Here is a 16132-nt window from a genome sequence, read left to right as displayed (position 1 = left end):
TCTCATGCTTCACCCGCTTCTAAAGGTTGTCCTGCTGTTGGGCTGATAGGTGAGTGTTGGAACCAGCAGGGCCAGATTTGGTGAGGAGTTAGGAGGGACTCTGCATGTTTTTGGCTGAGAGGGTGTGTGTGCTGACATGGGCTTGAAATGCCCCTGCCTGATTTCTTTGTGAAGTGTTTGGTCAGGGTCTGTCCTAGAAGCCCTTCAGGCGGCTCTCTGACTCATTCTTTCCCTCTAGGTCTGGTGAAGGCAATCAACACTGCCGTTGACCTGATTGTGGCTCACTTTGGAACCAGCAGAGATCCCGGGGTGAAGGTATGTCTTGCTTTCAACATCATATGTGACATGGAGAGGATGGAAAAAGATTGCCTCTCCATTCTCATCCAGTCAAAAACTACAGGGTATCCAATGAAGGTGGTAGTACCAAGAACAAACCAAAGGCGATGGTACACCATGCAGCAGATAGTAAATCTGTGACAATTCTTGCTCTGTGGTGCTGGAGGTAGTGGAAGAGTACATGGATTTAAGGGCAGATCAGAAAAACACAGGGAAGGGAAATTCATTGAGGTCTATTAAACACATAGGAATAATGTCCAGCTTAGGTAGTCTCTGAGTTGAAAGTAGTTGTAGGCTGCGAAAGTATTAAGGGCAATTATTATAGATGTTTGCTCTGGTTTGGGTCTTTTTTATGTACTTACTCATGGCTCTTTATAAGAAAGAATACCAGGCCAGCTGGACTTCTGGTCTGATGCAGTACACCAGCTTTTTTCTCATACAGTGGGGAGTTGTGTGTCCCTCCTCCACGTGTCCCGTGACAGGGGGTGCCAGGACACAGTGCAGTGTCCCTGGTCCCTTGATGTGTCACAGGGCTCCATAACAATAAAGAAGTGCATCAGTCATTGCCCATCGGGGCAGATGGGCATCCCCTATAGCCCTTGCCATGAACCCACTAGCTTCAGAGTGCATCTGGGTTGCCTGTGGAACTGGCTGCTTTTGGCCTGTGGTCCCCTCATCTCCCATTTCTGGAATAACACAGAAGCAGAAAAGTTTGCTTCCATTTGTACCAGGCAGTGATTGCAGTCCTGTGACACCCAGCATGTTTGTGGTGCCTCCTCTCAATGCTGAATGCTCTGCTTCAGTCAGGGGACTCTGGGGCAGCAACGTGACACTATTTGGACAGACAACTGCCCTGGAGTGCCATCCCCAAGGAGAAACCTGACTGGGGCAGATTCCAAGCCCATTCAATCTTATCTCAGAGCTCAGGGTAATTTGCCCCTAATTACAATTGTTGCTGGTGTAGAGATTGCTGTGCATCACAACTGAAGCTGTTGGGATTCCCACAGCTTCTTAAGGCTTCACTGTGAATTTCCTATTCTTGCAGTATTGGTTTGGGGAATAATTGCAACATTCCCCCATTACTTTACTTACCAGACAACCCTGGTAAGTAAAATGCTGGGGTTTCGTTATGCGTCAGTGTGCCGAGGGCTGAGCATTGACCTGTCAAAAGGCAGCACCCATCCCTGATGCTCCCACGCTCAATGAATCTGACAGGATTATTCCTGACCCAGAAGTTCAGTCTCAGTTCAGGGCCTTTGTGGACCCATGCCAACTGGCCAGTATAATTCCAGCTCAGCTGGTAAAATCTGTGTCCTGAACACAACTGCCTGGGACCACCAACATGATGTGCAAGGCCTGGGGCTGACCCCTTTGCATAGACCCTTCGGCAGCTCAAAGACTGTATGCAGCAGAGTATGTCCCCACTCTGCTGATGCTGGGCTCTTACATGCTTCGTCACCTCAGCCTGAGCTCTGTCCATCCATTTTGCCCTCACCCTGTTTATTTATAGTAATCCCTAGGAATTATAGCTCCGCATGTCACTGAGTTAAGTGTTCCTTAACCCCTTGGTGCTGGTAGTTCCTATGTGGCTTCAGGCTTCCTGCTTCAAAAATAGCAACAAGAAAATCTACAGCAGCAGAAAAATGCCATACTCTTTTCTTCCTCCAGCAGGACAGCCTTGTTGTACCTGTAGGCAGAACTAGGCATACCTTCTAACTGGGATATCCTCTTCCCAAGTTGGGATATTCTCTTCCCAAGCTGTTGCCTCATCCCAGCCTGGGGCAGACCTTGCAGGGAGCAGTCCAGAACTGGTGTATGAGGCAGCAGGGGTGAAGGGGAAGAGACTGCCTAATTAAGGAGCTGCTGAGCATCATCGTAGCCTGGATATTGCCTGCTGGGCGTCTGTAGTAGGCAAGTGGGGCTGGACTGTTTGCATGCATCTTACCTTGTAGAGCAGTTACCAACAATCTCCCTGTTGCCTGTTGTCCCTTAGGCCAAACTTGGGAACAGCTCCGTGAGCCCCAATGTGGGGCATCTCATCCTGAAATACCTGTGCCCTGCTGTCCGGGACATTCTGAGTGACGGGCTCAAGGCTTATGTCCTGGACATGATCATTGGCCAGAGGAGGAACATCCCCTGGAGCGTGGTGGAGGCATCCACCCAGCTAGGTATGGAGGGTGTGCAATGATGCCCATTGCTCTGCGGTACTCCCGTGTTATGGCTGGGAGGTTCTGGGGAAGGCTGACTTTAAGGACGGGAAAGCAGAATAATACCCATCTCCCTGCATGGAACAGGGTGCACCTTGCCCTTCTCTTGCAAGATGGGAGAGCCACTGCTCTATTCTGCCCAAATATTTATTGTCATTTCCCCTGAAATTTCCAAATTCTCCTATAACAGGCCCTAGCAATGGGAAAAAGAAAATAAACAAAAGAATGCCCCTTTCCCCCCTCTAAGATTCTAGGCTGTTTCTAGACCTTCATCTTTAGCCCTCCACAGCTACTGTATAAGGCAGAGCTGTGCTCTAGCCTGGTCTGTAAGAAAATTTGCACTCACAGCTCACTTGGCTCAAGCATGCCCACAACACCTGCACCCTCTGCTAGTACCAGTCTGGACCCTGGATTGTGGCAGTGGCTACCATCCAGGATAACTCCTTTCCAAGGTTACAGATGGCAGGGCCACACTGATTTCTGCATCATGAAGAGCTTACATCCAGGGCTGGGAAGTCTCCTAGCCTGTTTGTGGCAAATCTCCAGCTCTGGGGTTCTCTCTGTGATTGCAGACACCCCAAATTGTAACCACCCACCACAATATTCTGTTTACCTGCTGATTTTGAGCCAAGGCCTGTGATTGTACTTGAAGTGTGGGAGGCAGGTCCTTGCGGTATTGAAACTCTCCCAAAGTTTTGGAGTGGCAGTCTGGGACAGACCACGACCCATCTCCCTTGTGGAGCCTAACTGTTGAGATGGAGTGAGCTCATCTTGGTGTTTGGTGGAGAGGCATTGCACGCACAGGCATGGGCACCCAGCCAACATCTGTCTTTGCCTTGATGCTCCTTCCCATGGTGCTGTCTTGGCTTTGCTGACGACAAATCAACATTCTGCTTCTTTCCATAGGCCCCTCTACCAAGTTGCTGCACAGCCTCTATAGCAAGATCAGCCAGTACATGGAGCTCACCAACCACACCATGAGGTTCAACGCATTCATCTTTGGCCTCCTCAAGTAAGCAGGCTCCTTGGGCTGGCTGCATGTCACTGTCCAGGGCTGGCAGCGGGTGCTGGTCCTTGACTGCAGGCAGGCACGGTTGCCAGTGAAAAGATGTAAGAAACTGGGAAGCCGCTCCATGGCTGTAGGTGAAGGAAGGAAGAAGCTGTGAGCCTTGGAGAACTCCAGAAGGATCAAAACCTACCGTACCAGGCCAGGACTGAGAAGGGGTGGCTGTAGCCCACTGAAGAACATTGTCAGCTTGTTTTACCCCCAAAACATTAGGTGGGAAGAGTCTGTCAGGGTTCATGCAAGGTTAGACATAACATATGCATAAATTACTCCTCGAAATCCCTGCTTAAATCACTGCTTCCTGGAGCTGCGGTGAATCCTAGGGCACGAGGCTCTGAAGGAGAAGTTTCCCTGGTCCAGGACTCAAGGCTGGCCCTTCCAGGTTGGATAAGGAGTATGCACAATACATGCACTCAGTGTTAAACAGAAGAAGGCAGCAATGTCTTTTTGCTGGTGAAGGGATAAGTGCTACTAGGATGGTATTTCCCTGCTCCTCTCCAGTGGTTGGCAAGAGCTCTGGCAGTGGCAACAGAGTCCCCAAGATCTCCAAATGTTGGAGGATCCCTACAAGTATGAGCAAGCTCTGTTCTGCTCTCCCCTGCTGGCACAGGATACCAGCATAGCTTGGGCCAAGCCTGCAGCAATGATCTTATGTTTGTAGATGATTTCCCTCTTCCACATGAGCCCCTCTCAGCAAAGCTAAGTTCTGCCAAGGACATAGGAGGTAAATGGTGAGGAAACTTGCTGGAAACGTGGTTGTTAGGGGTTACAGTTGTACAATGCCTCATGTAAATCAAACTGGATGGCTCTGAGACAGGCTTGGTGACTGTGGTCAGTGCATGCTGATGGGGGTGAGCCACTGTCTTTTCAATAGGTCTTGAGGTTCACAGGTTCATGCTGTGTAAATGGCCTTTTCCAGCCATGCTTCTTTTTGTAGAACAGCAAGGATGAAGGGGGTGAATCGATTTTTCACTCTTTCTTTCTTTCTTTCTCTGCTTATTCTCCCCTCCTGCAGTATCCGGTCCTTGGAGTTCTGGTTCAACCACCTCTACAACCATGAAGGTAGGAGCCTGAGGGCTGTGGGCTGCGGTGGGGGCCAAATTCTGCACACTGTAGAGCATGGGAGGGACATACGTTTCTCTTGTTGGTCTCTTAGCCTAGGCTGCTCCCCTCTGCTCTGAGCTGAAGGACTAGACTATACACAGTCCCAGTGTACCAGGGAGGTCCCGGGTGGAAGCCCAAGCTCCATGCAGCTCCCGCCACCTGAGCCTGGCCAGCCATGTGCTTCCCAGCTGCAGGTGGTACCCAAGGCTATCACCTCCAAAACAGATCCCTCAGTCTACCCGCAGGAGACCAGATCTAAGCCTCCGCACGTTTCTGTGTTCCTTGCCCAGTGCCTGAGAGCTTTGTACAGCTGGAGATGTGTACACTTGGCTGAAACCCTTCAGAAATGGGAAATGGAAAGAAATGGAAAGGAAAATGTCCTGAGACACAAAAAGCAGATTTTACTGGATGTATCTGTTTTTTCAATGAGAAATGTTTCTAGAGTGTGTAGATAACCCAGCAGCAGGATCAAGCTGCCTGATGCCTAGAAGCAGCATGACTAAGTGCTAAGTGCACAGTGAGACAGACACCCTCGACCTGCTGGATCCCCCGAGAGTGCTGCTGGCTCAGCCTGTGCTCAGCCCAGGGCACCATGCAAGAAGTCCAGCCCAGTGTCTTCTGGCAGGTTTGGGGGCTGACAGCAGACATTTTCCAGGTCTGCATGTGCAGTCAGCACTTCTCTCTGGAGCGGACAGGAGACTAGACTTGCCTTTGTACTGAGCAGTGTGGCAAGAGAAAGCATCCTGGTTTTCTGGAGCAGAAGACAACCATCTGTTTCAAGCCATCATTAAGAGCTGGAAGTGTGAGCAAAAGCTAGGGTTGTCAGGATGATGAAGGCTAGGCAAAGGGGTTGGAGATAAGGTGCAAGTCCTGTCTGTGGTGTAAGTTTGTTATCTCGCTGGGACCAAATGGCCACAAATCCTATTCCCAACTCTCTCCCTGGGAGTGAGACCTGACAGCAAAGCTGGGGGGGGCAGGCACTGTGGATGTGGCTAATGAAGTGAAGAATGAATGCTGCAGGTAGAAATGCTAGTCCATTTTATGTTAGGATCCACATTTCAGCCCAGCCAGGTCCCTGGAAAGACTCTATTCAGCTGTCCCTGACACGTCTCTCTGCAGGGGACTGGTGCTGGCCAGATCTGCAGCTCCTTGTTCATCTCCAGGAGGTGGGGAAGAGAATTTTAACACATGCCATCCCTTTGATTCTCTTTATACTCACCCTACCCCATGGTATTTTGTGGCAGAGATCATCCTGGTGGATAGTCTGATGGGCAGGTCTGGGCTGCAGGTGTGTCTGGAAGGAGGACCTGGGCCAGCTCGCCCAGAGCTCACAGAGCATCTGGTGCTCCCTGACCCAGTGCTGAGCCTCGCACTGCAGCCACAGCTGTGACCAAAAACTAGCGTCCAGCTCCTTTCCCCGTAGCTTCAGCAGCTTCTTGGTGGCTGTCCTGTAATTAATGTCTCTTGCCCTACAGATATCATCCTGGCACACTACCAGCCAGTGGGCTTCTTGTGCCTGTCTCACAGCGTGTGCCAACCTCTTTTCGAGGAGCTCTTGCTCCTGCTCCAGCCTCTCTCCCTGCTGCCCTTCAACCTAGACCTCCTTTTCGAGCACCACCTGATGCAGATGGGCAAAGAGCAGCAGCAGCAAAAGGAGCTGCTGCGTGTGAAGCAAGACCTGCTGCTTTCCGCACACTCCACCCTGCAGCTGATGCGGACGCGGGGCAGCAGTGAGGATCCCGACGGCTGCAGCACTGCCCCCGAAGCATGCAAAGCAAGTGCCAGAGGTGGTGACATCTCCCCAGGCCACAGCCCCCAGCAAGCTGCGAGTGAGAGGGTCAAGGGGGTGGGTGCCTCCTGCGGAGATGGCGACAGGGAGGAAGAGGGGAGGAAGACGCAAGAGAGCGCGTGGGAGGGGAAGAAGGACAAGCAGGCAGGCTGGTGGTACCAGCTCATGCAGAGCTCTCAGATTTACATTGAGGGCTCGGCTGAAGGCTCGAAGTTCGTCCGCTATGAGAAGAAGAAGGCGGCTGTGAATACTGTGCCTAGGTCAGCGGAGACCCGCAAGGCACCACCCCCCCGCGAAGGGGTTGTGGAGGGTGCAGAGGCTTGCCCCATTGCTGAGGGCACCTTGGAGGACAGGCCCAAGGCTGCCAGCAAGCCAAGTCCTAAAGCCATGGAAGAGCCCTTGGAAAAGCCCCAGCAGGTACCGGTTGGTGAAGAGGTGAAGGAGCGGAGCTGGCCTTTCTGGATGGGCAGCCCCCCAGACTCAGTGCTTACAGAGCTGAAGCGCAGCAAGGAGAAGGAGACTGGGACTCAGCAAAGAGTGGGAACAGCAGCAGCAGCCTCCCGAGAGGAGAGCAGCACCAGTGTATCAGAGGGCAGCCAGCCCATCAAGTGGGGACACTTGTTTGGGTCCAGGAAGGTGCAGAAAGAGCACAAGCAGCCTAACAGGTAAGAGCAGGGATGGTTTGGGGCTGGGGAGGGCTGGTTAAACCTGGGGTTGCAGCAGTGCAGGTGGAAGTCGGGGCAATAGTCGACTGCTGGGCTGCGCCATGGTGGTATATCAGAGGCAGTGTGTCAACAGAGAGGACTGTCACCCCTGGCCAGCCCTGCCAGCCTGCCGGCCTTCCTTAATTCCTCCCACACCACCATTCCCCTTGGCACCTACCCATGTTCAGTCCACCTCATGGGCTTTCCTCTTCTGCCTGAGCAATAACACTGCCCCGGCCCCTAAGCCCCCTCCCCAGGGAAGAGCCCCTGCTGCATGGCCCCTATCACCTCATCCCTCCCAAAAACACATATTGAGAACTGAACATGGAGCCACCCCTGTTGTGCACGACCCATGAGGAGGAGGTGTGAAGTTGTCCTGTGTAGCTGAGACCTCCCGCTCTGCCTCTCCATCTGTACCCTTACTGCTTCTACGGCCACTGGAAATGTCCGTCCCAGTCTAGGCCATGGTGTGTCTGGAGGATGCTGAGCCCTCCCCACCAGAAGACAGCCTGGGGACTGCAGTGCACGTTGTGCATGGAGCCAGACCTCTAAGGCACGAGCTTGCCACGAGAGCGGCTGCTCCTTGCCCCCAGGTACGCTTCCCTGCCACTACCTGCTTCTGTCTTCTTCTTGCAGGTTGCCCTCTGGCTGGCTGAGCTTGGACAAGTCTGTCTTCCAGCTGGTGGCCCAGACGGTCGGAGCAAGCATGTGGCGAGAAGCAGCTCCTGAGCCGGACCCCCCCCGGCCAGAGCCACCTGAAGCGGCCCCCGCGGCACCGCCAGCCCGTGGGCTGTCTCCCCACCCTCCCTGGTGAGTGGCACCATGTGGCCGTCCTGCAGGTGCTGGGACGTGGGTTGGGGTTGGCAGGGCTCTGCCTGTTGCAGTTCGCCTGGTCCTCTTTGTACTCATGGACCAGGGGACAATTCGGGGCAGTGATGCAGCTTGTGCATCCATCCACCCCAATTCTGCAATCTGCAGGTGAGGGGCAGCTGAGAGCCTGGCTCGGTGGGGAGGCAGGGGTTGTTTTCCTTGCTCCTCTGTGCCCGTGGTGGTCCCTGGGCTTCAGCAGGGTGAGCGTCCTGTGGCGAGCTAACCCTTCCTTCTCTTTGCCTGCAGTGAGGTGAAAGCTCTTTGCCATCACATTGCCACCGAGGCAGGACAGCTGAGCTTCAATAAAGGGGATATCCTGCAGGTCATCTCCAAAGTGGACGGTGACTGGCTGCAGTGCAGCCTCGGCTCCGAGAAGGGACTGGTGCCCATCATGTACGTCACCCACCCGGAGGATGAGGACTATTGACGTGGCTAGGAGGCCAAGCACAGTACCCTGGGCTGCTGAGGCTCCTCTGGGGAAGCCCACCCTGCCAGAGGAACAGACACAGCTTCTTGCTAGTTTCTTACCTTTCTTGCCATTACAGAATACAGTAACCATAGGTGGTTCCTTCTTGCTCCTCCTTGTGCAGCTGCCAAAGGCCAGCTTGGCCCCTGGGGTTTTCTGCAAGCTGCACCTCGTATTGCCAGGCACCGCCGTGCATGCAGCCACACTGGGGACCACCTGAGCCCCCTCCACCCCACACCATCTCCAGCACCTGTAGGCTGTAGACTCGTACATAGCAGGAACCCAAGCAGTCCCTGCCAGGGCAGCGCTGCCCCACTGCCCGGCTCAGTATCACACTGGAGGGCGCAGGATGCTGGCTGTCCCCTCCCCGAGGGTGGCAGTGCAGTCTGCAGCCTTCAGCATCCCTGGCATCATCAGCCACAGGAGTGGGAGCACCGTGCGTTGGCAGGGTCCCTGCAAGGCTGGGCTGATTGGTTGCGTTGCAGCTTGACGGGGGCTGTGAGGTAGGTTCCCCCACGCTGGAGCAGCCCTGTCCTAACGTATTATAATTGTGCCTGGTGGGCTGTACCAGGCCAAGTGGCCTGGCACTGCCATGCGGCAGGGCTGGGGCTGTGCCTGGCCACGGCCAGGGGAGGGGGAAGGGGTATTTGTGGAGGTGTGGGGGGTCATGAGAAAGGGGTGTGGATGTTCAGTGTTATGTAGGTCCGGGATGGGTAGTGCCACCCTGTGCAGAGATGGGTGCTTTGGGGGGTGGCCCTGTGCCCTCCACTCTGAGCAGGGAGCCAGTGCCTGGGAAGCCCTGGGATGCTCGGTGGAGGGGGCTTGGAGGGGAGGTGGCGAGGGCAAGGTCCCTGACTGGGCTAGAGATGCTCTTTGGAGTTGGGGGCAGTGCTCCTGGCAGGTAGATTGGGGGATGCTCCCAGAGGGAGCTGGGGAGGGAGGGGTGGTGCTCCCCCTGGCATAGGGTTTCTGGTCTTACTGCGCAGTGCCATGGGGTGGGGGGGACAAGTGTTGTGCACGAGCACAAGGGGATGCTGGGGGTCCTGGGGTCCTTGGTAGAGGCAATGCCAGTCAACCTCTTCCTTGCCGTGTTCATGCCACCCACTAGGGTGGGGATCTTCACCTGCCCGTCAGGTGGGGAACAGTGTTAGTGAAAGGCCACGCCAGTATTTGGTGCCTTGGCCGGGTTGACGCTGCTCGCAGCATCGTGCCTGGGCTGGCTTCCCCATGGCGAGGGGCCCTGGTCTTGCAAGGTTACCTCCTGCTTGTACATCGCTTAGCGGACATTGCACCATATTTAATTTGTATTTCCCTGTTAGAACAAGGTGTCTCGCCTCTATTTATTTCTTTATTTATGATGCATATTAATAAAAAAGGTGCTGATTGAGCTCCCTGCTATGCAGCCTTGTGATTTCAGCCCATCCCTGGGAAGGGTCTCAGGGTTACCTGTGCTAGGACACTGCACTGCAGGCTTTGTCCTGCCTCTACCACAGCCAACACCAGACCTTCAGAAGGAGATAGGTTGCCCACAGCTATCAGACCTGTCAGTTGAGGCTGGGGGGAACTATATCACATCATCAGATGATGGTATGTCTCGGTGAGGCAGTGTTGTTCAAGGTTCCTTGTCTTTATTCCTTCCTTGTCCATGCTGGTGGGGAACCAAGCAGGTTTCACACAGGAGTTCACACCATTTCGGTCTGGCATCTGCTTCCCCAGGGTGCTCCAGGTGTTGTCAGTAAAGTGTCCGTAGGTGCGGCCAAACTGGAACTTGTAACCTGCGTGCGGTGGGAGGGAGTCCTAAGCAGTGTGGGAAGGAGGGGGTGAAGAATCGGTTGTGGGGCTGGGACCCAGAGCCTGGGACAACCTGTGCATGAGGCTCAGTGGCTGCAGGTCACTTACGAGGAAAGGCTCCAGGGCTTTTAAACATAGACTCACACAAGCATTGCACCTCAAGTCCCATCAGGAATGAGCCCCAAGAGCCCATCCCTTCCCTTTACGGCTCAGGAGCTCCCAGGAAAAGGGCAAAGCTCTGCTTGAGGCTCCAGCCTTTGCTGCAAGGACACCACGCTGGAGTTTGTTGCAACCATGTGGACAAATGGCCTGCAGTGGTGGAGTGAGTCAAAGCAGTTAAAAAAAAAATCCAGAAATGAAGCAGCGTAAGCCCCTGTCCCGACTTGGAGAGGGCTTGCACATGGACTGTGTTAATTAACCGCTCAGAGGGGGTGGTAGTCAGGGCTGTTTACAAATTGCATGGAGCCAGGCTGTTCCTGCCATGTGCGCAGGCTGGCCCAAATGGGGAAGGGGACTGTGTGCTGGCCAACTGTCCCGTGGGGTGCTGAGTCAGCCCCGGGGTGGGAAAGGGGATTTCCAGCTGCCTGTGCTGCCGGCACTGACGTGGAGCGGCTTGCTGGGTGCTTGCTGCTGGGGCAGCCTTGGATGCAGGGGAGGCATGGGGTGGTTAGGGTGTCAGAGGCTGGATTTGGGGTTGCTGCTATGGGATTTGCAGCTGCTGAACTCTTCTTCGGGGTCATCTGGCTAAACTCAAGGAAATCGTGTTGGTGGCTATCAGATAGCCTGTCCCGATCGGGAACTGGCCGTGGGGCAGGAAGCCCATGAAGCCTGCAAGGCTGGAAGGCACACAGCAATGTGCATGGGGCAGTGGCTGCCAGCGCTGCTGCTGTGGCTGGGTGGCCCTGCTGGTGGCCTGGTCCCGGAGGTTCAGCTGCAGGATGCTGATGGGGACGTGGGGCCATGAGTACCACCAAGCGCAGGCTGAGCAGGGACAGCAGCTGCTGGGTGCTGCTGTGTCCTGGAGCTGACCCCGGTCTGGGGAGGGCAGCTCAGCCAGCCACCAACACACGGAGCTCAGCATCCCTCAGCACCCCTTCAGCTGGGACAAGGCAGCAGAAAGCTGGGTGCTGTGGGGTGTGGGTGGCGATGGAGAGAGGGATGGGTGCGGGCCCACAGCCTTGTCAGCACCTCCAGAGGAGATGGGAGCAGGTAAGGTGGTCATGCTGTATGGTCATGACCCCTCCTGCGTGCTTCCCTGCACCCAAAAGCTGCAGCAACCCTTCACTAACAAACAGTGCAGGTCCCTGGCCTCGTTACTGCACAAACTAAAGTCCCTTCCCAACCTCCAGGTGTCAGGCTGCCTGCCAGGCCCAGCCCCATGTCCCCCTGCCCTCCACGGGCACAGGGCAGAGCAGTCACCAGCCCCAGCAGCAGTGTCACCCCAGCACCAGCGCCAACCTCAGCACTGATGCCCACCTCACATGCCCTGAGCTGCAGAGAGAGGCCAGGGGCAGCTCTGGACCAGCACCAAGATGCACCATTAGTCCTGCCTGTCTCATATCACCTGTGTGGGGTCCTGGAGTAGCGTCAGTGTCCTCCACTCCTGCTCCTTGCAGGCAGCTCTCAGCCGCTGCTTGGCGAAGTTGTTCCTGACGTCCTTGTAGATCTTGGAGTAGGTCTTAGCAAAGAAGTGCTGGGCTCTGAGGATGAACCCTGGGAGCAGAGCATGTGGGAAGCATGTGGGAAGCAAAGAGGAGCCCACCTTCATGGTACGGGTGTCTGCTTTGGAGTGGTGGTGGGGCACTGTGGGATGCAGCGGTGGGGGACATAAAACCATGGGGTGACAGCGTGGGTGGGAGTGTGCTAAGGGTGCAGTGGGAGCCCCGATGCACTTGACAACCTGAGGGACATGTGAGAGGTGGAGACATGCTGGTGCCAAGTGCTAGGGGGTCCTGGCAGGTCCCCTTGGACCTTCTCTGTCCAGGTCATGAGGACCTGGCTCATCTTGAGGGCAAAGGCTGTGACCCGTGGCCCCTGGATGCCTGCCAGGGCTGAAGCAATGCCGGCAGCTCTCAGAGGCTGCTGTGGGGGACTGGGAAGGGAGGAGGCACCTGCGCACCAGCAAACTGCCAAGCTGCCTTGGGCATGCAGGTGGCTCTGACGCCTCTGCAACCACTGCTTTTGGGGACATCAAACTGTGTATGAGCTCGTATTAACCCCTGAAAGCTTTGGCATGCTTGGAACAGCTGAACATCCAGCTTTCAGTCTAGCCCAGCTGCAACGCAGCCTGGGGACAGGCCAGCTCCCTCCACAGTGGCTGTCCCAGCCCGGGATCACGGTAGCTGCTTCCCAGGTCCCTGGTTGATGTGACCCTGCTCATGGCAGTAGCCCAGGAGTGCTGAAGCAGGACCAGATGCTGCGGCGCAGCCCGGTTCCCTTTCAGCCGGAGGAAGGATAGTGCTGCGGTTGCAGCACCGTCCTGGGACTCAGCACTCGCATCGGCGTGTGCCGTGAGGACTTCCTTCCTCGTCCCCTTCACTGACTCCCTCTCTGCCTCAGTGCCCCCATCTGTACAATGAAACCCACGAGGTTTCCTCTGAATGAACTTCAGTGGCAGCATTGCCCACGAGCAGCTTTCACGGCCCAGAGCCCCTGTTTCCCCTTGCTGCGATATTCATGGGGCAAGAGGCAGCGTCTGTGCATCAGCAGCTGCATGCCATCCATGGGTGACAGCGCAGTGGAGGTTTAGGTAAGGACCGGCAAGCCAGGTGCTGCTCCTGGAGAGCATCATGTGGGAGACTATCATACATGGGTGCAAGCACCAACTTCTAGCTGCAGGCAGGAGGCCAGGAGCAGGCAGGACCCCTTTCTCCAAGGTGTGGTTCCCCACATTAGAAGAGGGATGCAGACCTGTTTGCACCTTTGGGAACAGGGATCCCCACCAAAAGAAAGAGGCAAGGTACAGTACTACTGCTGTTGGTCTTCAAGCATCCTGATGGCTTGTTTGCAGTAACAGGCAGAGGCAAGCAAGGTGTCGGTGTGTGGCTCCTCCACGTATGCCACAAGGCCAAGGAGGAAGATGGGGAACTGAGCTCTGTGCAGGACTGGGCTGAGCACATGCGCAGGAAAGGACTGTCCACTGATGATAGCCACAACATGCTTCGTTTCCATGACCCTGTGTAATCACCAAAGATTGAAAAGTCCACTGGCATCTTGTTCAGCTTCAGAAAGGGGAAATGCATGAAATGAGGAAACTGGGATAAAATGAAGCTAAAAGAAGCAGCATGGTCACACAGTGTTCAGCAAGCTTGCAAAGATTTAAGGCAACCTTTCGAGGCTTTTGGTATCAAAAGGTAGAGAGGAACCAGCAGGGCGAACCACCAGGGCCAGAGGTTATTCAAATCAGAGGGGGCCCTTCAAATAGGTGAAGTCATGTCTAGATGACAAAAAATAGCATCAGGCAGGTAAGATGTAAAAGCTCAATAGGACAAACAAAAAAGAGAGCAAAGAACGGCCTGTAGAAGCAGCCAGCAGTCCTTTTTGCAAACACTTCAAGAGCATCAAATCTGCCACAAAGTCTGTAGGGTCGATAGAAGAGCATGTCCTCGCAGTGGAGGGGTGATGTCCCCCAGGGTGGCAAGACTGCTGCGAAACATGGCTCAAATGTCAGTGCACTGCAAGGTCTGTGGAAAATGGGACACGTCCGTGGCAGCATGCCTAGACCCTGGCGTTGCAGCAGGATGCGGCTCACTGCCTACACCCCGCTGAAATATGCTCTTGCCCATCCTCCTGGCTGTGCCAGATCTGCCGGTTTGCAATGGGGTGACACTGGGAAGGCAGTGGGACCTGCCTGACCAAGAAACCCAGGGACACCTACGTCCTGTCTTGTTGCAAACAAACCAAAGCTGTCTCTGTGGTTTTGGGTTTGCCTTGTGTGACCAGAGCACATAGCTGCTGGACCTGCTGGGGAAGGTGGCACCAGCTTGCAACACCCTTCCGTCCTCTGTGCAAGAGCCCGGGTTATGCTCAAGGCTGGATTTTTCCGATGTGGAGCAAGGGGAAGTGTGAAGAGCGAGAACACGAGCAGGCTTCCTGGCAACTACTTGGGCCACACTTCCTCCATGGCTTTTGAGGTTTCAGACAGGGTAATGAAGGGCTTTTGGAGATCCATATACTGTTAACATAGGAGCTGACAACCACTGTGCTGGGACTGGGGCACAGAGGGACTGGGAATGTGACTTTTTTAGGTTTTTTTAATTTATGGAATTTCCCTACTCATTTTCCAAAGATCCTCCATATGAGGAACCTATTCCTACTTATATAGTTTGCTTTTGCAGCCCTTTAATTATTTCTTGGAAGACCCAGAAGCACCAAGGGGCAGGGAGAGGTGATGTCTGAATTACTGCTGTTGCTGAAGGCAGAGGAGCAGTGGCTTTCCACCACCCCACAAACCTGCCACCCGAGGCAGAGCACAGCTACCTCCCAGGCTGTGCCCTGCTGCGATGCCAGGGTCCTGAGTGTGCACTTGCACCCCCAGGGCACTTCTGCCAGGGCAAGCGTGTTTGAATATGGTAAACTCGCTATGGGTGAGCTTTGCATCTGAGCAAAGGAAATAAAAAGGCACGTTCCTAGGGGGGACCACTGGCCCTGCCTGCTCTGTTGCAGGAAGAGATGAAACACATACAAGGAGAAGAGGCTAAGACTGCCTTTCTGAGCATAGGAGGGCACAAGGAAGGTGGCTGGGTGCCGTGGTTTAACCCCAGCCAGCAACTAAGCACCACGCAGCCTCCCACTCCCTCCCCCCCCCCACCCAGTGGGATGGGGGAGAAAATCGGGAAAAGAAATAAAACTTGTGGGTTGAGATAAGAACAGTTTAATAGAATATAAAAAGAAGAAATTAATAATGATAATGATAACACTAATAAAGTGACAGTAGTAATGATAAAAAGATTGGAATATACAAATGATGCACAGTGCAATTGCTCATCACCCGCCGATCGACACCCCGTTAGTCCCTGAGTGGCGATTCCCGGCAGCCCCAGTTCCCCCAGCTGATGTACTAGGCATGGTGTCACATGGTATGGAATACCCCGTTGGCCACTTTGGGTCAGCTGCTGTGGCTGTGTCCTGTGCCAACTTCTTGTGCCCCTCCAGATTTCTCGCTGGGGCATGAGAAGCTGAAAAATCCTTGACTTTAGACTAAACATTAGAATCATAGAATCATAGAATCATTTAGGTTGGAAAAGACCTTCAAGATCATCGAGTTCAACCATCACCCATGCCCACTAAACCATGTTACAGAGTGCCCTGTCTACATGCTTTTTGAATACCTCCAGGGATGGTGACTCAACCACTTCCCTGGGCAGCCTGTTCCAGTGCTTGACAACCTTTCAGTGAAGAAATTTTTCCTAATACCCAACCTAAACCTCCCACGGCCATTTCCTCTTGTCCTATCACTAGTTACTTGGTAGAAGAGACTGACCCCCACCTCAGTACAACCTCCTTTCAGGCAGTTGTAGAGAGCGATAAGGTCTCCCCTCAGCCTCCTCTTCTCCAGACTGAACAGCCCCAGCTCCCTCAGCTGCTCCTCACAAGACCTGTGCTCCAGGTCCCTCACCAGCTTCGTTGCCCCTCTCTGGACACGCTCCAGCACCTCCATGGCTTTCCCGTAGTGAGGGGCCCAAAACTGAACACAGGACTCGAGGTGCAGCCTCACCAGTGCCGAATTACTATTGTTACTATTACTATTGTTGCTATTACTTAGCAACAACTGAAAACATCAATGTTAGCAACATTCTT

General features: G+C 54.4%; 1 protein-coding gene across 7 annotated transcripts in view; it reads left to right on the top strand.

The window, feature by feature from the left end:
* The window catches only part of RUSC2 (RUN and SH3 domain containing 2), a 61663-nt gene extending 51734 nt beyond the window's left edge, over positions 1-9929 (top strand). For all 7 annotated transcript variants that reach the window (XM_030004567.2, XM_030004573.2, XM_030004569.2 and 4 more), the window contains 7 exons: positions 239-315; positions 2330-2504; positions 3450-3555; positions 4625-4671; positions 6189-7167; positions 7843-8016; positions 8323-9929. In XM_030004567.2, coding sequence (XP_029860427.1) covers positions 239-315; positions 2330-2504; positions 3450-3555; positions 4625-4671; positions 6189-7167; positions 7843-8016; positions 8323-8503 — 1739 coding nt within the window. In that variant the 3' untranslated portion in view covers positions 8504-9929. The remainder of the gene's footprint in view (positions 1-238; positions 316-2329; positions 2505-3449; positions 3556-4624; positions 4672-6188; positions 7168-7842; positions 8017-8322) is intronic.
* The last annotated feature ends 6203 nt before the right edge of the window (positions 9930-16132 follow it).

The sequence above is a fragment of the Aquila chrysaetos genome, chromosome Z, assembly GCF_900496995.4.
Source record: "Aquila chrysaetos chrysaetos chromosome Z, bAquChr1.4, whole genome shotgun sequence".
In the NCBI taxonomy this organism is placed as follows: domain Eukaryota; kingdom Metazoa; phylum Chordata; class Aves; order Accipitriformes; family Accipitridae; genus Aquila; species Aquila chrysaetos.
Note: the sequence above shows the minus strand (reverse complement) of the source record. Positions and strands in the feature narration are given on the sequence as shown.